Raw genomic sequence first — 25,609 nt, forward strand, 5'->3', positions numbered from 1 at the left:
TGTAACTGTATGAAACTCCTACAAACAAAATCTAAAATGTATAAAATTGTATATTTTTTAAGTCTAATAAATCAAGAAGCTCTTACAAAAAACATGAGAACTATTTTCACATTCATCTACAGCTGCACGGTAAAATATTGGGAGATGATATGGATCTACTAATATTTGATTTTTGATGTGCGTAGAAAAAAATTTGCCAAAAGGTCAAAAGAAGGGGAAAAAATCTCTCAAAAGCCTTTGAATGAGACTGCAGGTGGATGTTCCTGCTGAACTCACCATGTCTGGCCTTTGATAGTGGAGCTGAAGCTCTCAAAGATGAAGGATGAACTGCAGCTTTCAGTCAGCTCTCAGGAACAAAGGCTTTCTTTGTGAGTTGTTATACATTGTAATAAACTGAAGTGATCTGGTGCATGAAATGTGCTTTACATGAGCCATCAAACATCATCAGATAGCATCTTTTATCTACAGTACAAATATATCTCCTACATCATAATAATTGGCAGTGATTGTGCAGCCTAGAGCTATAAATATTCCCTTTACCATTCACAAAACTGGAGCCTGAAACCCAAATGTATTATTCTGAACAGACCGCTCCAACATGACACATTTTCCACTGCATGCCACTGGCTATGTGAATGAGCGCTCCTAAAGATCCATGCAGAGGGTTGAAATGCATAAACCATGATGGAAGCTGCCACTCGGTGTGAATAGAAGATCAATATGCCCGGTGCAGGTGTGAGAGCTGTCAGCGTGATACCTGTGGGATAGAGTCTAAGGCATGCTAATTTGGCATTTGGGTTCAAAAGTGAGTGGGACATTAGATAATGGAAGTGGACAGAGGACATAGTTATTATCGCTATGATAACTAGCTCTCTCTTTCTCCAGATTTCATAAGCGGTCAGTCTGTATTCAGTAGAAAAGTTTCATCGATATGAAGCTCATTCTATGATGTAATTAGCCTAAGATGAAAAACTTGACAGAAAAAAAGGATAGGTTTGAAGTAAATAGCCAGAAGGGTATCAGCCAGAAAGAGTTTTACACTCTTTCTATAAAACCAGCAGAATAAAAAAATATATTTTCTAGGCAAAATTTTGCAAACATACAAAGTTTTTTAAAAGTGTGCTTTAAAAAGAAAGTGATACATTGTGAAAGACTGAAAGACAGTGTTATCAATGGTAAACAACCAGGTCTGAAGCAAAGAAGGGAGTTTTAGGGTGATCCATTGGCTTAGTGAAAACACACTGGCCTGAACTTTTGACTTAGACAAATATTTGTACCATTTTATTACATTATCAAATGTTTTTTTTTAAACTAATATGTTCAGAGTTCAGACATGGACAGATTACTGGGAGCTTCTGAAGTCAAAATATTAACTTTGAAAACTTGCAAACCCAAATGCTATATTCAATATGGCTGGCGTGTATTTTATGTTGTAGGCATTAGATGATGTGACTGACAAATGTATCATGATGTAAGCGTTTCATATCAGTTGATATTGATAATTATTGATTAGGTTTTTTGTTTCCTTGTTTTAAATATCTGAAATACTGCCAAACTGGTGATGATGTGTTGTTGCCAGATAACAGAGTACACCTTCAGCAGTCTAGTGGAGGCCATGTCTTGACAAGTCAGGGCTGTTGCATTTTATTTCCTAATTTCAACAGTAAAATGTTGTACAGATGATTTTTCTGTCATTGCATTTGCAATTAGGATGCTTCTTGTATTTAATGAACACAGTCAGCCTCAGGAAGTCAATAAAATCTTTTGGCCCTTTTGGCACATTATCCCGGTCTGCAATAGCTGCCGTAATGCAGATTGCATTAGCTACTGAGTGATCAAATTAGGTGCCGGCACGCTCACCCGCCTCCACAATCACTGGCACTTTCCGATACAGACAACTGCACGCTTACAATCAATTTGCTGCTCTAATCTAGTTGAGGAGCTCACAAGCAAACTGAGGCCTGTTTTATTCCATGCGTACTTGGTGGCATGGAAAACATGATTTCTACTGCTCAACAATGACACATACACACACACATACCCACAGGCACACGCACGCCCACACAAGCTGACATAAATTCATGCAAGCGTATGTCATAAACCCTTCCTCCAACCTTCTTATCCACACGTCCTCATGGACATGCATGGTTCACTGGGTCCACAAATAAACATATCCGAGTCCTGTCTCTCCCAAGAGCTCTCTGCCTTCTTGTTAGGAGATGCTAAATGTAGAGCAGAGATGCTGTCGACACGGTTTCTTCATCAACCTCCTTCATCTCGTAAGCGTGCCTTTAGCAGGTGTGATGCAGAAGAAGCTTCATGAGAAGGACAGGCGGCAAACATGCAGCTGTCCTATTTAAAGTGGCTTGATTGTATTTTTATGTCTTGCACAAATCTTAAAAATTGTTTTTTAAAAAACACACTAAATGTATGTAAAAATGGTTTAAAGATGAACCAATCTATATCATGTAAATTATTCAAATGAGGATAACAGTAACTGTTTTTATTTTTAAGATATTTTTCACAAAATTGAAGACAAAAAGGAATCACATCAAAATAAACACATATTTTACGCAGTCAAATATTGTTTCTCAGTTCAAGTAGAATGACAGTTCATGTTAGATTACAAGTAAATAAACATAAGAGAAAAATGCAAATGAGCTTTTCCCCTGTGAATTATAGTCCAAGCAAAAAATGTGTGATTGTTCTGTATTTTGATTTTAAAATACCGGATTTTCACATGAGAAAAATCCACACAGAGCAAATAGAAAACTGCAAATGATGAATGAAAACAATAAAAGTTGTATTTAAGTATTTGACATATTAGAACAAAATATTAATGGCTTCTGTCTATGATCGTTAATCAAAGCAAGTATTCAACCACATGGACCAGCCCCACAGGGAGAAAGGGGCAAAAAAAAAAATCAATATTTGCAGCTATGAAGCATTTCTCCATGCTCTATAATATAAACCACTGATGTCTCATTTTCTTTAATGAGGATGACTTGCTGTGCATGTTTAACACTGAAATTGTTTTCTCTGCTATTGTTATTCAGAATGTGATATTCTGTAGTGGTGTTGGGGTGCAAATATTCTGATTTATCAATGTATTATATGCAGTAAGAACAGGAAGAAACACCAACTTTTTCTTAGACGAGCAATGAATTTAATCCTGAAGTGTGCTGGCCAAGACATTAGTAAAATATGCAATTTCACACTTACTTATATCACCAGATACATTAAATATATTCTCAAGATCTTGTGATAATGACAAGAGAGCTAAAGCGGTCTATATAAAGTATATAAATACTTTCAGTAAAATAATCCACATGCTCGTGACAGGGCTAGAGTCTCTTGATCCCTGACCCATTGTTACACACAGTTTGGTCCAATAAAACTGCTCATCTCTGTGTCTCTGGAGGACTTAGACCCATGAAAATTTTACTTGTGCAAGACCTTTGACCCATGAGTGTGTGGGTTCCCTGTGGGTGCAAAGTTGGGTGAAGTGAAAACTTGTCTGTAGGCGTGAATGCAAGTGTAAATGCGCTACTTTTTCCATGTGTTGACTGCAAGATTGTCTAGTGACCTGGACAGTGTGACTCTCACCGACACCAGCGTTTCGGTCCAGTTAACTCACTCACAGAAATAAACACCTTCATTTTTGTGGCACAGCTACGTTTGATGCATAACAATATTATTTATATTTTGCTGTTAATATTATTACAGTAGTTGAAACTTGAGTAATGCCTACTTGTGTATTTGTACCAGTTCATTAGCTGCTACAAGCTAATTTTCATGTGTAAAGTGAGTGTTGAATTCAAATCAACACTCATGTCATGTGCTCCACACCTAACACCGACGTGCATGTAACAAGATGATGCATGAGACACTAAGTCAGTGTACAAGACAATATATAAGATATATATATATATATATATATATATATATATATACTTTAAGTACACAGAGTGCCTTAGAAAAGTATTTACACCCCTTGAATATCTTCAGATTTTGTCAGAAACACAAATTTTAAAGTGTTTTGGAGGATTTATGTAATAGACCAACAGAAAAAAGATAAAAGGTTGTGACTGCCATATAAATATATATGCGAAACAAGCCAATAATTGATTTGTAGATAAAAGTGTAGCAATGGAAAACTCTGCATGTGGAAACAGCTGGCCATTTAACTAAAGAACACAAAGTGTAATCATGGGTAAGATGTTTAGCTCTCCTTATAAACCTTATGGCCCCGTCATAAGCTGAATCTAATAACTGAAGGGAACGTGTGGAGGCTTTCATATAAAGCACTTTCCACAGTCTGAAAGGTGACCGCAGCAAGCTGATAATCACCATTAATCAAAGAAGCAGACAAGAGGCCATTGGTAACTCAGGAGTATAGTTACTCAGCTCACAGGGAAGAATAGTGTAACTATTAGTGATGTGCTCTACAACTCTGGCATTAATGGAGGAGTGGCACAAGAAAGCCAATGTTAAACAAAAGTCGCAAGAACCCCAGCTTAAAGTTCCCCATGTTAGGGAGATGGTGGCGGGAATACTTTTCTGTTGTTGAGACAATAGATTGAGCTAAAAACAGAGCAGTCCTGGAATAAAACCGCTGACAGGCTGCAAAAGAGTAAAGACGTAGGTAGTAGCTCCACCTTCTAGCAGGATTCAGACCCCCACCATTTAGCAAGTGCTTCAATTAAATAATTCAGATTACGCATACTTATATGCTACCAGTCAAAATCTGGATCCAAATCTAGCTGAAGCGCCCGGTGCAGGTCCACCAGGTTCCGAAACAGCTTTTTCCCACTTGTCATCAGACTGCTGAACTCTTAACTGGACTGCACTTAAAATCTGGTCTCCACTTTATACCTTGCACATGTACAGAGCTAAATAACTTATATTTTACTGTCACTCCTGCACTTTATATTTTATATTCATATTTTATACTGTATTTTATTTTATTCTGGAGTAACCTCACAATTGAAAGCTCAAAACATTGTCCTGAGCCATATGCAACGAAATTTCGTTCTGTATACACCCTGTGCATGCAAAATGACAATAAAGTCAGTCTAAGTCTAAGTCTAAGTCTAAGTCTAAGATTTGTGGCAAGCCTTGAAAATGTATGTTCACCGGTGTTCTCCATCCAATCAGACTGAGCTTAAATGGTTTTGTAAAAAGATAAATAAATAATAATCTCTAGACGAGCAAAGCTGCTCTGTGACTACTGCAGAAGATTTGAGACTGCAAGTAAAGATGGTTATGCAAAATTGCAACTATGAGGGACCAGATACAGATTAATGCTACACATTTCATGTTTATTTGTGGTAATAATTGAAAACTGAATACCATGAATCATTTTCTTTTCACTTTGAAGAAAACATTTACATTTGTGTTTGTAATGTGACAAAAGGTGGAAAACGTTCAAGAGGATGAATATTTTTGCGAGACACTATTCTTTTAAGGGAATGTTCATACAAATTCTACCACAACCAAACCAATTTATCCATTATGAAAATATTGCAATAAAGACCTGATTAACAACGGTGTCTGAAGTGTCTTAGAATGTGTCTACAAACCACTGTGCACTATCCATCTATGTTACCATGTAGGTGTGTATGTTATAAATTTCCACTACAATATTTTTTCTCAAACACTGTTAGATCAGATGACTTTATCTTTCCCAGTATCCCTTTTAGATATACTTTAAAGAAAAATACATTTTCTTTTCTGTGAACGTTAGATGACACGTTCAAAAGCATCTGCACTGCGAAGCCACGAGGGACAAACGAAGGATGTACACAGAGGTACAAAAGGAATCCAGCAATTGCCTTCACATGGGACAAGGCTGCATCTGCTGCAGACAGGAGCCCTCCATCTTTGAAGCTTTGTATTTCCCCTTATAAGGACAGAGCTGCAGGTGGGCACCAAGGTAGCATTTGGAGGGATGAAAGAGGATGGAGGCTTGAGTTTTATCAGAGAAGATTTAGTGTTGTATCTGTAAAACTTCTACAATCTGTCCTCATTTCATTCAAGATCCAATTCAGCTTCAATACAGATTTGCTTTCAAGTAGTTCTTCATGGATGGATAGAACTACTGTATATAACTGCTTGTCTAAATAATGGTCAATAATGGCCACATTCTCTGCAGCAAACAGTATCTGCAATAAAGGCATTGGTTCTAGCTTTGGTTATGTTCAAGTATTCACTAAACATTAGATTTTTTTCACAAATACAGAAAGTAGAAGTTATAAAGGTGTGGGAGTCCTTCCATGTATGAGGAATCAAAACGTTTGGTCTAGTCAAGTAGTATTTTTGCACCAAAAGGTTTACATGCTTTTGCTTTCAAAAAGAAGTCATGTTTTTATCGCTATTCAATATTGACCAAATTTAATACATGCGTCCACCAAGTTATGCAAAAGAAAAGGTCAAACATGTCTATTTTAAACATGTGCCGTCTCAGGATCATCAAAGCTCGTTAAAGTGGAATGAAGTCAGCAGCTTTGTACTAACTCAGATTTTAGATACGTCCTCTCAAGTATCTTAAGCTTGCGACTGACACGAAAGGGTTGAAGATCACATGTCCGGATAGCCTCTGGCTATATTTCAGTTTTAAATAACATCTTCAAAGAGACATTTTGCAGTTTACATAAAGGGTATAATTATATTCATTTATATTTTACATATACAACACAACAAGATGACAAGATCAGTGACAAACAAGTTGCATGTACAGAGCCCTCACCATAGTGTTGGCAGAATATTTCCACACAAACTGCACGCTCCATCTCCCAACATCATGTTATCCTCAGCTCTTACTTTCAGGACGGAAATGGCCAAAGGCCAGAGTTTGTCTGTGTGGCTACTTTACATAAGTCCGGCATCTTAGTATGTATCCACTGAAATACAGATTCACAAACTCTGAGACACAGAGCCTTGCGTTATTGTAATGTTTATTTAAAAAAATAAAAAATCAAGGTAAAAAAGCTATTTTAAAAATCAGATCTATTCATGTGTTTCCAGGATTCAAAAAACAAAAAGAACCAGAGGATTGACTACTGTACAGATAAGCATCCTTTTAAGAAATCTGGAACAAATTCATCCTTTACACACCCTGCAGTGGTATCTGAAACGGCCCTTTTTAATGTAATAACTTCTGAGGAAGGACAAGTGACAGACTGAGGGGGGCGGTAATCATTTGATCCCCTCAAGGTAATCATGACCTCGAGGTCATGATTCTTCTGACCTCGAGATCAGGGTTCCATGTTGGACAAAAATTACCGGATGACCGTCAATACATCGAACCAGACAGGTGGAGGTGACCTGGAAATAATCTAAAATGCCATAAATAAAATATTTTTCTAAATAATAAACAAAGTACAATGAGCCTTGTTATGTAAACATGACACTGCGCACATGGGTGAATCCCAATAACTCCGAAAACAGTTCGGTTTGAAGACATATTTTAATTTGAGCAATTTGCTTCTTCTGAATGGAAGACAATTTCCAAATATTGTGCAAAATATTTGAAGGGCTGTGAAGTGAGAGGAGCAGAAAGCAGCATTTTCAGCACAGGCAGACCGATGTTATGAAGGTAGCAGGGCCATGTTCATTTTCTATTATTTTTATGGTGTTGCAAAAGACATTGCAACAGTTTTATAGCACCTATACATGGCATGCATCTGGATCCACACATGCTGATGATGATGATGCAGAAAATTAAAAAAGAAATCTTACTAGTATAGAGCAGTCTGAAGAATGATATGAATAGGAGCAATGAAATTCATGTTGAATTAGTTCTGGGCTTGTGACGACAGCAGTCGGAGTCATTAGGTGTCAGCCAGTGTTAAGGTGTTATGGGGAGGGGGCGTGTGTTTACATCATCTATGGAAGTTAAAGGCTGCATGGTTGGTACCGACAGTGTACATAACTTTCTGATTTTTATTATTGATTAGGGTCTGACTATCACAATTTTTAACACCCCTATCTTAGATTAATGCCAGTTACTTCAGCTTAAAGCTTCCTGGCAATCAATATGTTCAGATCTGTTATAGTCTGAGACTTTTCCATTACAGAGTTATGATCCACCTCACGCTCTCTGCTTGTTGCAGTATCTCTTCCAAGCATAATGATTCAGTTGTGTAAAGCAAGACTTAAGAGGCAAATACTGGCACAATAATGAATAAGTAACTGAGCCACAAGCCTTCAAATTTACTGAGCGATAACTTGCATAAATATCTACAGTACGTAGGAAGGCTAAAAGCAAAGGTTTCCTTACTGGCACTAAATTATTACTGCATTTCTTTAATTAATCCTGGCAATCTTTAAAAAAAAAAAAAACAAGCAAGTCTGAGTCTCATTAAATCTGATCAAAGAATATTTTTTGGCAACTTACCGTTCACAAAAACAGTTATCAGCATAAATATAGAAAAAAAATGTCAAGAACAGGTTTTATATTGGGTTGGAAAATAAGATTACATTGTAATTAAACACAATATTATGTTGCTCTAATTTATCACTTTGAGCTCTCAACCAGTTTGTCTTTTAACATCCTGGATTTACAAACACTAGTAGCTCATTGGAAGTCTTTAAGTTAACAATCTACATTCTCAAGGAAATAAATATAATAAATACATTACATATGAATTTATCATATCCCTAATAGTCTCTAAAATACATAGGCAAAAACAGTCTAAAATCTAAATTTCATAATAATTTTGTCTTTGTAGTAGAATATTAATAAACTGCTGTCTTACAGGAAATGCTTTCTGACATATATGTCATGACATCGACAATGTTCCTTCTAAAAAATACATAAACAAAAAACTGTAGGTATGCCAGAAATAATATATAATATGCTAGAGATTGGAAAAGGGCCATAATATCTGACCAGTGCCTCAACGTGATGAATACAATGGGCTACACATATTGCACTCCAAACACGCCTTGCAGATATTAATATTGCAGTCCTTGTTATTGGATGACATTGAGCCAAAAATTATTCCATTGGTGTTTCAAATCATGCACTTTTGCTACAAATTTACTTGTGCACAATTTGATGATAATATCGTATGATATGGTTTCAGTGAGACACTATCAGGAGAGCTCATGTCCAGTCCTTGATGGTAAGGAGGTTTTCCTGTCTTTTCCTAAATCCTGTTCTGTTTTGCTTAGTATTGTCCACAGCTTGGTGCATTATTTTGATTGAAGATGGGTGATATGAATTACAACAACATGTACTTTTCTTTTTAAATAAATTATGTTTTTGAACTAAATTGAACTGGATAGTTGTTAGTTGTCTGCTTTACGTGTAAAAACTTTGACATTTTTGTTCCAAAGGATTCATCATTATTAGAGCAAATTCTGTGAAAACACCTGATTATCACACTGCAAGAATTTCACACCAACAGTTTAAGAACAAAATTATAGTGAGTATTTACCAATGTTTAATCTAGTTCTATACATGAAGTCAAAGTTTGGACCCACAAACTCTCAGCTCCCACTTTAAAGCTGAGTTTACAGGATTGTGGTACTCATGTAAGGAAGATGATACACAGATAAGCCTAATCCATACAACCCACTCTTAGAAAGTCAGCTACATCAAACAGATTTCGACTGAGCCAAAAAGTTTCTGCAAAGAATTGCTTTTTAAAGGCCATGAACTTTAGCTTAAAGGCCAAAATGTGCTTGCCGACTTAGCAGCTTACAGCAGCTTGTGATAAGCTGAAATCAAGTCAGTAAACCTTACGGAGATATCAGATGAGTAAGTCACTTAACACACATAAATAGGATTTGGGGCGCGCATTTATGTGTGTGTTCCACCTAAGAGTAGAGGTTACAATGACTTTATGTACATAGAGATAATTGATGATAAAACTCTTTGCACTGATGTGTTAAACTTTACATTTGCGAAAAAGGCTGACTAAAAACCACCCCTCACAGGGTTTAAGTGGAGTGGGTTAGAAAAATGTTAAAGGCCAATTTTCTTCAAACTCAAACAAGGCTTCTTGTTCAGACAAGAGAAGACGGATGACTCCACATGTACAGGTCACAGATGTAACAGTGGACACACTAGCCGAATGTGCTCCAACAGATGGTCTAATTGGCACCATGGCGCGTGACGACCTGCTGGAGCTGCAGAGAGGAGTCTCCCAGAGAAGCAATAATCGATAAGAGCATCACTAACGCTTCTGCTTGTTATTAACCAAACTTACTGCTTCACTGAACTGTCACGAAGAATATAAGCTGCAGACCAATGAAATGAGGACAAAATTGATTAACGACTTAAAGTTCTTTAATGTTTACAACATGTATCATTATTTAGAATACGAACAATCATAAATTCAAGGCTTACCAACAACATTTACTATAGAGACTACACTGTTAATGTATTCTGTAATGACTAACCCTGTGTCAAAAATGACTGTGGAAAGGGAGTTTTTTTAATTCAGACAGTGATCCATAAATCCTATGGTATTAGGACAAGGAATGAAGTAACAATGTAGGAAAAAAATCCCTAAGCAGCCAAAATAATAAACCAATTACTAAAATCACCTAAATATTAGAGCATTTATTTGTTGTGGATTTAATTCTACAAAATACGTATGCAAAGGTATGGAATAAACAGCTACTACATTTAGTCATACTGATGTGTATCAAGCAGAATTTTACCTCGTTTTTCTCCAATAACAACAACTTAACCGGTGAGGTCTGCTATCATAGACATACTGCTCATAGTTCTCGTTTCCACACCACAAAGATTTCCAAGTGAAATCTACCTATTTTTCTTTGTAAGCAATGGAAAACTTCAGGAACCTTCTTCCAGCCAGCTGACTGGCAAGTACACTGCATAGGTGGAGGAAGGAGAAGCTAATCTGGGCTCTAATCACCTGGAGAAAACTGTCAACTTAACTCTTTATTTAAAATATAATTAAATTACTAAGCCTTAGGAATGTTGTGATAAAAAAAATTGTAGTGGTTTTCAAATTATATCTTTCCACAAACATTGGAATACCTTGATACCAATAACCTGGTCTCCACCTTCAAGGTAAAAAATTTTCACCTCAGACTCTCAACTACAAAGGTTTTATTGTAACAATCACACTCAGCCACCAACAGATGAAGAAAATGCCTCTAAGTGTAAAACAGGAACAATTTTCTGCTTTCAATGTAGGAATTTTCCACCAACACAGACAGTCTGGCACTGCAAACAAGAAAGTGGACGTAATATGAAATTATATGAAGAGTCCAGCTCTGGGCCTCAGCCCATCTGAAATAAAAAGAACAGAAAAACATGGCAAAACTGCCATCATCGTCTTAGGAGTCTAAATATAGCATCTACAGACAAGTGTTCCCTCTACAGACTGTAAAATGGCAGACCAAGCAGATAACAGGCATATTAAGTGCAAACACATGATATAAAGCCCTGCAGGTCAGAGGCTGTCCCCACCTCCGGATGGATGCTCTCTGTTATTTTCAGATTATTATTTCTGAGAGCCCCCGAGGAGAAAAGTCTGAAGTTAACCAATAAAAATGTAACACAGACAGAGGAAACAACACGGAGGAATGACAGCATTAATAATGACAGAGATTTCTCTCGCATCCACTTGCAACTTGCATTTTTAAAGAGCACGTCCAGGACAGAGCACGGAGAATCGTCCCTCCTCCAATCTGAATTTCCATCCAGTTATCAGTCACAGAGACAGATACTCCCTCGCCAGCTCACACGTCTCATTTATCGACTTTTACTCTGCTTTCTGCACCTTTGATGCCGTCGCGGCTCCAGCCCCTGCTATTCTGCATCATCCTACGCAGAAATCGCTGAACAGAGAGCGGTGAGAAGAGTCAACGCCTTAAGCCAAGGACGTTGGCTTAAGGCGATGTAGAGACGGGCTGGAGAGGATCAAAGAAGGTGTTGTCTTGTCACCACCACAACCCAAATCCACCAAGATCTGGGCTGGTTTAACTTTCCCAATACATGAAAGAAGGGCCACTGTTGATCCACTGGGTCACCATCACTGCTGATATAATTTCAGCAGTCAGTGCTGAAATTAGATCTTTTTACTGTCAAAACAAATTTGTATTCCTGTGCTCTCACTGCTAGTATTCAAAGACAGCATGTTCTGTTTGTGGGCAGAACATTTTCAAGAAGTCATCATAAAACTGTTAAGAACACCGTTTTTCTTTATGCAACAAACTCAGAAACTTAATGCTATGCACTTCCAGGGCAAATAGCAGATGCCATATGCTGAAAACTTTCTTTTTAATCATAAAGACGTCTACATAGTGTAATAAGCTGTGCTTAGCAACAGACTCCTTGGACTCAGATGGAAAACTGTGCTGTACATGTTGAAAATAATTTATTTCCAACTATCTCTACTTGGTGCACTGTGTGAAAAAGATGTCTGAAATATCTTTTAAATACTCTCCTCTTTCAGGGAAAAATATTTACAAAAGCAGAGCGCATTTACATACAGAATTATGCTATGCTATCCAATTCAGAAGAATAGAACACAGCAATAACTACAAAACCCAATAGGAATAATTTTAAACGCACCATTATTAAAACCTTTGGTAAAAATATGTAAAAAAAAATGTATTAATTAATTTAAAAAGAAAAAAAAAACTCAAAACAAATTCATCTCGTATTGCCTCAAACTAATAGACTGAGAAAAAAAAAAAACTTTTAATTTAAGTACATTTATTGAGTGGGGGGGAAATCCCATAGTAATAGCTCTGGTGCCACAATTATTGACAACTTCATTACTGATAATCACTTCTGAATAGTTGTTTATTTGTGCATTGCTTTTTTCAGTTGATTTTAATGAGTGTGTAAGAACATTTATCGGATGACCTATTACTATCAGGTTTCCTGTGGTTCAAGTCTCACATCACATGAGGAAGTATTTACTTTAGCCACTGGACAGCAGGCCAGAGAAGGACTTATTTTTATAGAAGTGGGAGATAAGGGAAGTAACCCTCTGCAGATCCCCCCTTAAAATACTCCTCCAAAACACTCTCTTAGAAAGCTGCAGTAAAGATTGCCATCACAACAATCAGATACTGTCTTCGTGTCAACCTGTTATTGGGGAGAAAAACCATCAAAAATTGTTGTTTTTTTTGTCTGATCATCACAAATATAGCTAAGTGGTTTTCTCTCTCAAAAGAGAGCACGGAGACGACCAATCTCAACTATGAAAGAAAGAGAGTTCCAGAGGCTGGGGTCTGATTTTGTTTTCAGCTTCGTTCGGGGCGCCATCAGCAGACTGGTTAGAACCTCAGGGACCTACCAAGGACATATGGGTGCAGAAACCGTCTGCTACAACTGGTGTGTGTTTCTGAAGAGCTCTTCAAGTCAGTAGATGAATCATAACATGTCCTCTAAAATAAATTTCAAGCCAATAAAGCTTGTGTCAAGTTTGGAGTCGTGGAGGATTTTGTCAGGAGTGTGGCAGGAGCATTTTGAACAATTTGCAACAGTTTAAGAGCGGATGTGCTCAAATATTTCTTTTAGTAGATCATAGTAATCTAATTGTGATGAAAAAAAGGATTAATACTTATTTCAGGATGTCTTGACCATCACCTTCTCTAAGATCTTAGAAGTAAATGGAAGTTTGGGTTTACAATTGCAGAGAAGAGAAGGATATAAATTACCTTCATAAGCAGGTGAATGACAGCATTTCTGAAACAAGTAACTAGTGAAAACATTGGCAATAATAAGCATTATGGAACCAAAGGTCTGGAAGACATTTCCTAACAAAGTTGTAGGTGAAATGTAGCCTAGCCATCGTTTTCCTGTGCAATTCAGCACAAAAAAAAATTCTTGCTTCTAGCACAGTCTGGGCTTTCTGCCATCGACTAGGATTGTCTCCAGTAGATTTTTTTACCGAGCCAATCAGCGAATGGAAAGAGAAGTTGTGAACAATTACATCGATTTTCTGAGCTGTTTTATTATTGTAGTCTGCCTACAATTTTAGCAATGGCAGAGGAGGAAGTGGACGAAGCCATTCGGTCCGTGCTGGCCACGCTTAAATATTAAATTAATATTAACAGCCACATCGTTCAGCTCGGCACTTCTTTGTTTGTAGTGAAGGACGGTTGCTTACAGCGCAGGAAACTTCTGGTAAGCTTCTTGACATTGAACTGGTGCATTACATATGTCTCTGGTAAACATTATCAACTGGGTAAAATGTAAAACTTCAACAGAGTCCATACCTCCAGGAAGCAATCATTTCTCACCAGCTGAGAGCCCAGACCCTCTGTATGAAGCAAAGTGTAGTACAAAGGGCCTATTTTTACCAGGTTAGGTGAAATGTCCAGGAAGCAAGATTAGGTTTGTATTATGCCAATGAACTTGATAAACTCAAACAAGGTTACTGATGCAAAGCTATCTAGCATAACAGGCCAACCTAGTTTGGGAACCATCAAAAAGATGCTAGGTAAATATATTATTTCTCACATTTCTAACCTTATCAACCTAAAGAGAAAAAAAAACCCATTGAAAGTCTTCATTTGAGAATGTGGGAGAAGCAGGTGTATCATGAGATTTCAAATTAAAATCTAATTCGCCTCTGAAATGGTTCATCATTGTCTCTTAGTGGTATAATAATAAAAACATGGGGCCAAATGAACCCACAAGCATAAAATCAAGAGATGTGAAGAGAGTGTACAAAAACATAATGGTCAAAGATGTCTGTATGTTACAACCTTGTGTAATGTTATATGAGAAGTGATGACTCGATGGCAAAAGGCACAAAATGTGAGCAGTATGGATGCCTGTATGAAGCAAGTCATGTTCTTTCACTTGTTTGATGATCTGAAATACATAAGTGTAACAAAAACACACACAAATACTTTTCACAGACTGTGTTAACAAATCTTAGTCCACTTAATGCACAGCACAAATATTGTGCATCACTTAGTTGTTTGAGCCAATCCAAAGCCTTCTTAATGAGCACATTAAGGCTGAACGATAAAAAAAGAAATCCTGAGATGGTGATAATATTAGTAAATATTGTGATTACATCAGTTGCAAAAATTTGCATATTTTCTTCTTTCCTCTGTTTCACATCCATGCTTCCATTACTCTGGGACTATTAGTATTTTGAGCAATATAATTTCTGTCTAGCGCATCTGCTGCCATGAGACTGTCCAACTGGTTAAATATTACATTGGAATATTGAATGCAAGTTCATAACACTTGGAATATATTGTAAACAGTCCTTTGCGATATGAAGATTGCACACACTGATCCTGTGATGAAAATAGTCGCTGTATACTGTGCAGCCTTAGAGCATATCTCTAAAAACGCTCATGCCCACATTGCATCTTCTCTTATCTTTTATCTTCTCTTATTAAAGTCAGAAAAGTGTTTTTCTAACTTTTGTTAGAACCATGAAGCCCAACATTCAGAAATTGCTTCATGTTTTCTAGTTTTCTCTGAAAAACAGGCAGATTCAGATACTCATTTCTTACAAACAACCTTTGACAAAAGACTGTTGAAGGGCAAACAGATAAAAATTCCCCCATGCTTTTGAGAAATTTATTGACAACGCTGCAGAAATTATGGGCTGCCGAGACAAAACAGACACATTTCTATTCACCCAATGAGCTATTCAGAACACAGCAAAAGCCACCTGAGTTCTTGTTTACATGGTCGATGCACCTGAAATCAGCATGACTCCTTTGGCCAATCACTAATCACACCACTGCATGAAATAATACTTGGTGTTGACAACTAAAAACAAATTTTCCGTTGTTATTTTAAAAAATAATGTAATATAAAAAGCTCTGCAGACGGTGTTTCTGCATAAGTGATTAAAGCTGAGGCGACGAATCAACATGCTGTCACAGACAGGCAGGAAAGTGTCAGAAATGAATTAAATTTCAACTGTAATACAAAATATATATTTAAAGCTCCCATAAACTCTTACATTCATCAGCATCAATGGCAACCCAGATGTTTTAGAATGTAAGGTGGCATCATCAAATGCATAAGTTAAAATGCCAAATGCCTGTTGGTTAGGTCCCCAACTCTCACTCAGCTCTTTTCCTGACTTTATTCTCTTCACAGGATAAATCCCAATTCTAACTGGAACCCCATCACATTTTGGGCAACTTTCTGCTACATTTTTAGCTGTTTTCTTTTTCTTTTTAATTTTTCTCAATTTTAGAAATGGAAATGAATATATCCAACTTCAACTATGAGTCAGAACACAGCAGAAAAGGAGAAGTTATAATGATGATAATATATGCCCTTTAAAGTTTCCGCTGCAAATAACAAGAAAACCTTCTGAAGGAAAATATGTCATTTCTGCATAAACAGATGCCAAGACATAAATGCTGGCTCTGTACATTTTTGAAAATGATTTATGTTTCACAGCACCGAAAGGAATCTTTGCAGAATATAACTTCAAAGGGTCTTAAAACTTAAATTTTGGGTGATTATTTTACAAAATACAATATGATGTACTTGGCAAAACCTATCTAAAAACTCCAGTGTGGCCTACAATAATCACACCAAGATGCCATAAATGCCATTTAAAAATATACGGAAATATTTTAATTGTGGAACCTGCGAGGAAAATGAAATTAGGATAAGACACAGTATGAAAGGAAATGAAAGAAAAGGGGCTTCCATGTTGTCTTGAGCTCGATTCAGATAAGTGGATTACTAAATGGATGTGAGCTATCAACCTCTCATCTTGTTTCTGCTCAGGGGGACGATTCCAGTTTTGTCTCAGCGAGCTCCTGAAATAACACCACAGCGATTGTAAGCATGGATACTTTGCATGATCAAATGTTGCTTTCCTAAGGATTAAACATGGCTTCCCTAGATCATTTCACAAGCTTTGACATTTCATCTGCCTCAGATTTTCTGTTTTCTTCTGTCACCACAACTTATATTCATGTTGCTTCAATCATGACCTCAAAACATAAGCAAACAATTTGTCAGGACTAATGTCAGATTACAGATTTCTCAATAGTCTTTAAGCAGTATGTTAAAAAAACATTTAATTTTAATCACCCAAAAATGTAGAATTTTCTAATTGAAAATGTACTAAAATGACATATAAACCAACAATAAAGAAACTTAGTGATTAGTCACACCTTTCTAAGAATCTTGAAAAATATATCTTATGCACAACTGACAGATTTCATTATTAAAACAAAACATTTACTATACTTCGCTAACAGCAGTAGGGAAAATAAGAATAATGTAACAGCAATTAAAAAAGAAAAGACATAAGGTGTGCAGTATTAAATTTAATTGTACACTAGAGATCACATTACGTTCCCAGTCCTGGTCTTCAAAGTTAAGCTTTTAACCAGTAAACAAACACGTCTGATATGAAGCACTAACAGGAATATAAAAGGAGTAAAATTGACTGCACCCATCTCATAAAACTGTTACCCCCTTTTTAAAGTTTCTCACACTACAAATCTGTTCAATTAATCATAAATGTAGTGCATGTGATCATATTCCAGCAGAGTTAAACAACAACTAAACCAAGGCTCTCCCACACTCTCCATTATTTATTGACCATCCTATATAGCTGGTCTGCATAACAAACTTGTCACTCCTCAGTTCTGCCTTACTGTTAATGTGTTATTAATCCATTGATAACAATGGATGTCAAACCCATTCAAACCATCAGGGCAGGTCAGATGAAGAACCAGGTGCTTCCTTAACATAGCAGAAGAGAGCAGAAAAAAGGTGAAAATGTGTTTTTTCTAAGATGACATTATAAAACAGAAGTGCATGCTAGAAAAGATCCAAGCTGACAGTCATTATGTGCCACCACTACAGCCGAAAAAGAAACACTGCTGAATTTTGACACTAAGGGAAGCTCCATGTCACTGCGCATATTCGACTTTGACCTGGTCCTCTAAAGCTGCCTGTTTTCCACAGAGCCTTAAACACGTGGATAAACAGACAGAGCCAAACAGAAACGGGAGAGTTTGCTTATGATCTAAAGATCTGCAAATATGCATGGTTATAAAGCCATCAGTCAGCGCCCCAATCAATGATACCACATAAACCAGCAAAACATCAAATATCAGAGCCCTCCACAGAAGGCGCATCATGGGAGAACAAAGTTCGGTTTAAATAATAAGAGTTTCTGAGAAAGGCAATGATGTTTTAGTCATTTTATTAAGGTAAATATATACATAAACAGTCACAGTGTGAAATTATTAAGTTCCATTGTCCTTCAACATTTATAAACCAAAAAGCCATTTTACAACTTAAATTCACAACCTCAGTTCACCTAAATAAATTTTGAAGAAAAAAATCCAATATATTTTTATAAATATCTACTATAGGAACCACAATTTTAAGTCTATTTTTAGGTTTCACAAGAAAATAAAAACCTTTGCAAGAAAAAGATGGAAACATTTTCTTATAATTGTGGAAAATGGTGAAACAAAAGTGACAGTTTTTACCCAATAAGAAAAATAGATTTTAGATGAGCATTACTTTTGGAGTCCTTCTGTTTTAGAAATGTGTTGCAATTATTTCATAAAACAATGAAAATAACTGCTATTTCTTATTACATCAATATTTAAATCTGTTGGTCCTCTATAATATTTTTGTCTAAGTTGTTAAAAGCCACAGCAGAAAGTCCAAAGTGCCACTTATAACTCCGGAGCCACAGGTGTCAAACCCCTGCACTAGAGCAAAGTCGACTAGCTTTAACACAGCTAGCGGCTAATGGTTAGCCAGTCACAGTATTCTAACACTGATAAATCATAGATTTTTTTTGTCACTCTGTTACTATTTCTCTTGTGTGTTAATTTATGTTTTCAATAGTTTTTGTGGTTTAAAAGCTGCTTTAAATAGTTTGTCATTAATATAAAACTTTGAATAAGTCACAGTTTCATGGGAAACAGATGCTTATTTTGAAATGCTACTTATAAAAATTACCAGTGTAACAGAAATATTAAAAAGGGAATAAAATGAAGAATGATTTTTATTAGCTAAAAAAGAAAGGTTGAAGTAAATCCAAGCAGGAAATTACTTAAAAACAATCACTTTTAGGACAAGTGCCCAACCCAGGAGAGGCTTGTAATTCGGTGGGATAAAAATGGCAGTTCTGAGCTTGAGATCAGAATGGTACTTTAAGTTGTTGCTCTGTTTCTTCCACAAAACTAGAAAATGTGATCACATGAGAAAGGCAAGCAACTTCCCCAAGGGGAACCATAAAGTTTATGAAGCCAAATATGAATTACATAATAGAAATGAATAAAAGTCAGAGTGCTGTGAAGTTCAGGTAACTTCAGAGGACACTTGGATGAGCTCAAGATGAAAGACAGTACCTTTGAAGAAAAAAATGCTGCAGCTACTAAGAACAGCAGCACTTTCACATGGATTAGTTATGCTGGTAGAGGTGGCTACATCTGATCCACAATGCCACTGGCTATGTCCTTGGACTATTCTCAGCAATACACAACAACAGATGAAGGACTTGTTACAGTAGCTATTAACAGCCCTAATCATTTATGGCTTTGTGTGGGCAACTCAAAGAACTGCACAAGGCTGCTTAAATATTAAAGCCTTAGTAAACTAGAAAGGAAAAGCACTCAGGCACAAGTCTTTCTGCCAGTAAAACGTACTGCCAGGAGGAAGTTGGTCAGACTGAGGAAAAAACTTAAAAATTCTCACACATTATGATAAATATAGGATTTAGGATGTTTGTCTAAATGGTACTTTAACCTCCTGTTAACAGATGGACATTTTGGGAAAATTCACAGATACATAAACTTATACAAATGAGGAGCATTATACATCGACGAGATGCCCCTTAAATGAATTCATGTGTGAAAATGTCATAAGTAAATGTCAATAGCTTTTTCAGGTCCGTCCCGAGAACATGCAGCCCAGCGCATGGGCCACAGGACTCAGTCGCACCCTCACTCCCCTCCACTTCATCTATTCTTAATCTGCTTTACAGAGCTAATTTGCTCAAGTGATGAATTAAACACCATACAGATGAAGGACTAAAAATAGAGAAAAGGTGGAAAAGAGAAGTTATACATAAACTGCAATAACATATTCAACCACACCTTTTTAAAACATTTTGTTTCTGTGAAAAAGGGACATAAAAAAGGTTCATGAGTAGCAAAACTCACCACTTGTTTACTTTCACCTGTATTTCAATGATAAAGGTAGATCTCTATATTGCAATAAATGGGATAAATATAAATTACTCCGCACCACATTCAGTGTGATCTTACCTCAATGTAGGAACCGAGTTCCGGATAAACCCTGTGAGCAGCCAGCACGTGGGACAGACTGGTAGTACAAGGAAAGGTGGTGGTTACAGCATGGCTCACTTCCGGTAGAGAAAACACCTTGAAGCCAAACTTCTCGTAAAGCTTCAGCAGCTCTTCATCCGGTTTCTCTTCACCCTCGCACAGGACACTGCCCACTATGTAGCGACATTTCTCTGGAAGAATCTGAAGGTATAAAAGGAGGGAAGTGTTTTGGTACTGTGTATTATTTTATTCTCCAATATCTTTCTGTTGAAAGTGTACTTTTTCTCCAAAATTACTACTATTATTGTTCATTCCGAGGTTTAAACTTAAATCCTGAGGTGATTTAAGTTTTCTTAAACACAGAAAAGTTGCCCTTTTCTGTGGCAGTTTACAGACTTTGGAACAGTCTGTCTTTAGATATTAGATCTGCAGAGACACTGGACATTTTTTATCATTCTTGAAGACTCACTTTTATGAACTCGATTTTAGCACACGTTAGCCCAAATATTTTATCTCAGAACTGTTTAGTTGTTTCTAATTGTCTGTTAATGTTTTTTTTTGTATTTTATTGTACCACTGTTAAAAGATAAATTGTAAAAACAGAAGTGGAAACAAGCAAAACACTGACCAGCAATTATAAAAAGGACTTGCAGGCTGTTATGCAAAAAAATATTAATAAATAAAAAAATATATTTTTATGGATTATTCAAGAGGGTATAAAATCATTTACAACACACCATTTTAATCAAAAATAAATAAAATCTTTTTTTTGTCAAAACTGATACTCCTTTAACATCGAATTATTATCTTCTGAGGTTCCAGTCTGAAACAAAACAAAGCTAAGTTCCTGGTCAAGAGAATATAAGTTTAATCTATATTAGCCACAGATTTCAATAACTTTGGTCTTTCCTGTAAATCTACAACTATTAGCAAATATTAGTTGTTTTCACTCAGTCCTTGAGTTTACAAACCTCAACAGAAAAAAGAATATTTACTATTAAACACAGTCACATTAATAAGAAAACTATTGCATCTTAAAGAACTGGTACGAGGAAGCAAGCAAGACTTTCAGCAGATAACAGGATGGCTGGAATTGGACATTTGGAAATGCTTTGCAACCAACCCTGGATGCCTGGAGTTCTGGTGGCACATCCCACCAGAAGGAGACCCAGATAAAGACCCCGGATATGCTGGAGAGACTATGTTTCCTGATTGGCCTGGGAACGCTTTGGGGTTCCCCCAGAGGAGCTGACTAAAGCAACTGGGGAGAAGGAAGTCTGGGTCCCACTGCTCAGTCTGCTTCCCCCACAACCCAACTCGGATTAAGTGGAAGCTAATGGATAAATGGGTGCAGCCTTTAAAAAATCTTGGTATCTGGGTAATGGGAAACTTTGGTGCTCGAAGGCCAGTGGACTGAACATTTAAACCTCTTTTACCTCCAACATCTGATTTAAGTCATTGAACTAACTCCTTAGCCTGTCACCAAGGTATGCAAGAGCCTAACACTTATGCAGTCATTTAAATCATACGTGCTTACATACAGTAAGACTCTAGTTGTCACTGTCTTGAGTCGCCCTCGCTTGTTCTCAAAAGCACACAAAGGCTGCTGTTTTTGTAATGCCAGCTGCACCCCAGACGTCTTACACTAAAATGTTAATCATTATGTAGTTGTTTAAAAATATAAGTATGATGCTCTGTTTTCCTTTGCATTGTTATGACTGCACCAAGCTTCTTGGACTTACAAGTTACTTCTTGTCAACCGTGGTTTTCAAACTTCTGACAGTAACAGAAGTGATCTCTATTCTAGGAGAACTGGAATTGTGTAGCTCCAGTTTGTTTTTGGTAAGTAAACATCTGGCCTTGTTGCGCTAGCGTTGTGCTTAATGCTGCACCAGCGTGAAGCTGTATGTGTGGAATTAAAAATAGAAGCCTATTGATTTAAACATGTGGTGACGTAGCAACTTTTGTATCATAAGTGTCACTAGGCAGAAGTCTGCCAGCTTTGGTGAACATCTTTCACCAGATGGCCATTGGTCATTGCTGAAAATCCAAGTTGAAGAAAGAAATTGCCTCATAATCTTCTATCTCAATATGATGTAACTATTGTAAATTAGAGAAGACAACTACTTTAGATTTTGTTTTACAACAGGACATAAACAGTATAACTCATTGGCCCAGTCTCTACAGTCAATAAACATAAATTATTAGTATCCCCACCATCTCAACACTTTTGCTGGACCAACAACATTTTTTTTCAAATACTGGATTAGGACAGCGCTCCCGAGACCAGCAGAGCTTGTTTGTCTCTCTTGGTGTTACTTAAGGAGAGCAAACACAAGCTGGCAGTGAGGCTTGATCTCGCTCACTTACAGGTAACTCTGCCAACTTTATGTCTGTTAAAGTGCCCACATGTCTGCATGCAGATGTGACAGAGGCAGAACAGTCGCCGAGCTGGTTGTCAGTCAGAAACGGATCTGACAGAGAATTTCCCACTTGCGTCGACTCGCAGACAGTTTCTGTCTAACAGCCACAGATGGAGAGTGGGAGCTGTTGTTACAAGAGCACTTTTTGTTGCTGTGCTTCATGTTCCAGCCCACTACTTTCTAGATTCTGCGACATCATTTTAAATGTCTGAGTTTGTGCGTTTCCAAAATGTAAAAAAAATATATTAAAAAATCAAGAGGTACATTATTAGTTTTTAAATGTGATCAACATAATTAAGGCATGTTTAGTTTTCATTTGGTTGAATGAAAACTAAAAAAGATACATAAAGTAACACAGTAACTCTAAATAAGCAACTCTTACTAGACGTTGGCATCGAGTGAAGCAAAAGTCCACCCAGTTTGCCAAGATCTTATTGGCATGCAGAACGTTAATGCCTGCCACTTCAAGTATAATAGCCCACCAAATATTGAATCAGTTGGGATTGCAGCATTACACACTTTGATGCTATGATTCAATATACTATATAGATCTAATTTTACTTCATTTCAACCCATAGGTCAAGCAACAAAGCTTGAGTTTCCGTTGCCCGGGAATGGGTTAAGACCTGCCTGGTTTCTGCTGTGTGACCGGAGCAGTCTGTGGAAGGATGGCACAAAGTGGGCACAGATGGGAGCCAGCCACACTCATCTACATGTCTCCCCCCCCCCGTCATCCCCGCATAATTATCACATCTACCCTCAACACTCTCTCCCCCTTGGATCTCATTTCTCACATTCTGGGATATTTTTTGCCTCCACTCTGTTGATGCAACACTGCGCGGTTTTCATCGTCCTGTTTTACTCTGACAGCAGCTCTAGAGTCGTAACTCAAACCTATTTGAACAATCCCATCAGTGTCCTTTAAAAATCAGTGTTACATGCCTGACAACAGTGACTGACTACGTCTGTTTAATGTGAGAAAGTCTGCCATCACCTGACACTGTGCTCTACAGTGAGTCATAGAACAAAGATCACCTGCCGTTGACAGGGAAGGAGGTATACCCACATCTGTTTACAAAGAGGCCATGAGTCACTGCAAACAGAAGGAGCCATGCAGCTGTGTTAGCATTGTCAGAATAAATTATCGCCACAATGCAACAAACTACAGATCTAAAGCGGCTTGCAGAGGTACTCATACCACATATACATTTTTTTATGTTACAGCAACCTTCAGTGTATTTTGTTAGGATGTTACATGACAAACTAACAAGAGATAGAGCATAATTGTAAGGCTGAAAGGCTGAAAGAAAAAAATTCCTGGTTTCATGTTTGGAAAAAAAATTGAAAAGCATCAATGCCCTTAATTCAATATGTTGTAGAACTACATTTTGTTGGAGAACTACTGGAAGTTTTCCCCATTCATTTTCACAAAATAGCTTAAGCTCAGTCAGATCAGATGGAGAGGCTCTGTGAATGTCAGTATTCAAGTTCTGCGTCTGTTTGATTCAGGTCTGGAGTTTCATTGAAACCATTCTTTTGTAGCTCTAGCTTTATATTTAGGGTCACTGACACTACTCAGCTCAAATCATTTAGTTTTCTTCCAGGCGTGCAATATATGTAGCTCCATTCATATTAATATCAACTCTGACCGGTTCACTCCTCCTGAGATACGATGGGCCTTCAGATCTGCTTCTCTGATTAATGCTCTCCTTGCCCGGCTGGTCAGATTGTGCGGATGGCTATTTCTTGGCAGTTGTATTATATTTCATTTTCACAGTGATAGATGGTATGTTCAAAGCTTAGGGTACTGTTTTATTCACAACTTCATCCTTGTGAATAAAACACAACCCTTGGTCTTGGTGTTCAATAATGTTCTAAAGAAAAAAAACTCAGAGGCTTTCACAGGACATCTGGACCTAAACTTAAATTAATTTACACACGGACATATCTGACTTAATAATTAGGTGACACCTGACACTGTTTGTAATGGATTTTAATTAGGATAGTCGGATCAATGGGACTGAACTGATGACTGTATGCACAAGTAACTATCAAATGTTTGTTTTCCTTTTTTTATGCATTACTTTGTTTGTCTATCCCATGTCAAAGTGAAATATGCTCGTTGTTGCAACATTTTTGCTAGAAAATGAGTTTAATTGATTTGCAGTCAACTTTCTTATAATTGCATTTTAAAAATTTAGCAGTTCTGACTCCAATTTTACTTTAATCACCAGTGCAATAAAAACGATAGTTGAACATCCTATGCTGACTGTTTTCTTAGTCTGATTTTCTTTGTTTCCACTCAAAGTGAATTATCTGCAGAGATTGTTCAGGATCCCCGCCTCTTTCCTACATGGATGCATCAAGTGTATTGGCCTGTCAGCAAGGCTTCTGCACAGAGCTAGTCCCTGTCAACACTGGTGGTCTTTGATAAGACACAACAGCAAGTATCCAAACACAGAGAGGGATAAAAACTGTCCTCCCACAGTCCTTCCCTCCCCATCTTATATCTCGCTGCATCTCCTGCTTTCCACTCTGATGGACTAGAGTGTGTTAGCCAAACCAGTAGTTTGCTAATGATATCATTCAAGCCTCTAGCTATCATTCACATCCCACACAGTGGCAAGTACAAACAGCCGCCCCGACTACATCTCATCTCTGCTTCCCTCTAGATAACACACCCCAGAGACAACAGACAATTAGGAGAGGGAGGAACATCACTCCGTGTACTTGACTTGTCTGGTCTTTTCGACCGCGGTTGTTTTGTTTGTCTGAAACACTGCAGCCACAAAAAGACAGAAATTTGTTGAAGGCTGCTGTCCAAGCCGGCGGAGAGGTGTTTTACAAAAAGGCAGTGGGTGATTTCATTTTTCACAGGTAGCGGGGGGAAGCCAACTGGGACTTATGTGGCCTGAGTGAGTGGCAGA

At 37.3% G+C, this 25,609-nt stretch overlaps 1 protein-coding gene across 1 annotated transcript in view; it reads right to left on the reverse strand.

Moving 5' to 3' along the window:
* The window catches only part of tex264a (testis expressed 264, ER-phagy receptor a), a 77,629-nt gene that overhangs the window by 42,913 nt on the left and 9,107 nt on the right, over positions 1–25,609 (reverse strand). The window contains exon 2 of the mRNA XM_032550067.1: positions 20,239–20,460. Within this exon, the coding sequence (XP_032405958.1) occupies positions 20,239–20,460 (222 nt within the window). The remainder of the gene's footprint in view (positions 1–20,238; positions 20,461–25,609) is intronic.

This window comes from Xiphophorus hellerii, chromosome 20 (genome assembly GCF_003331165.1).
Source record: "Xiphophorus hellerii strain 12219 chromosome 20, Xiphophorus_hellerii-4.1, whole genome shotgun sequence".
NCBI lineage: Eukaryota > Metazoa > Chordata > Actinopteri > Cyprinodontiformes > Poeciliidae > Xiphophorus > Xiphophorus hellerii.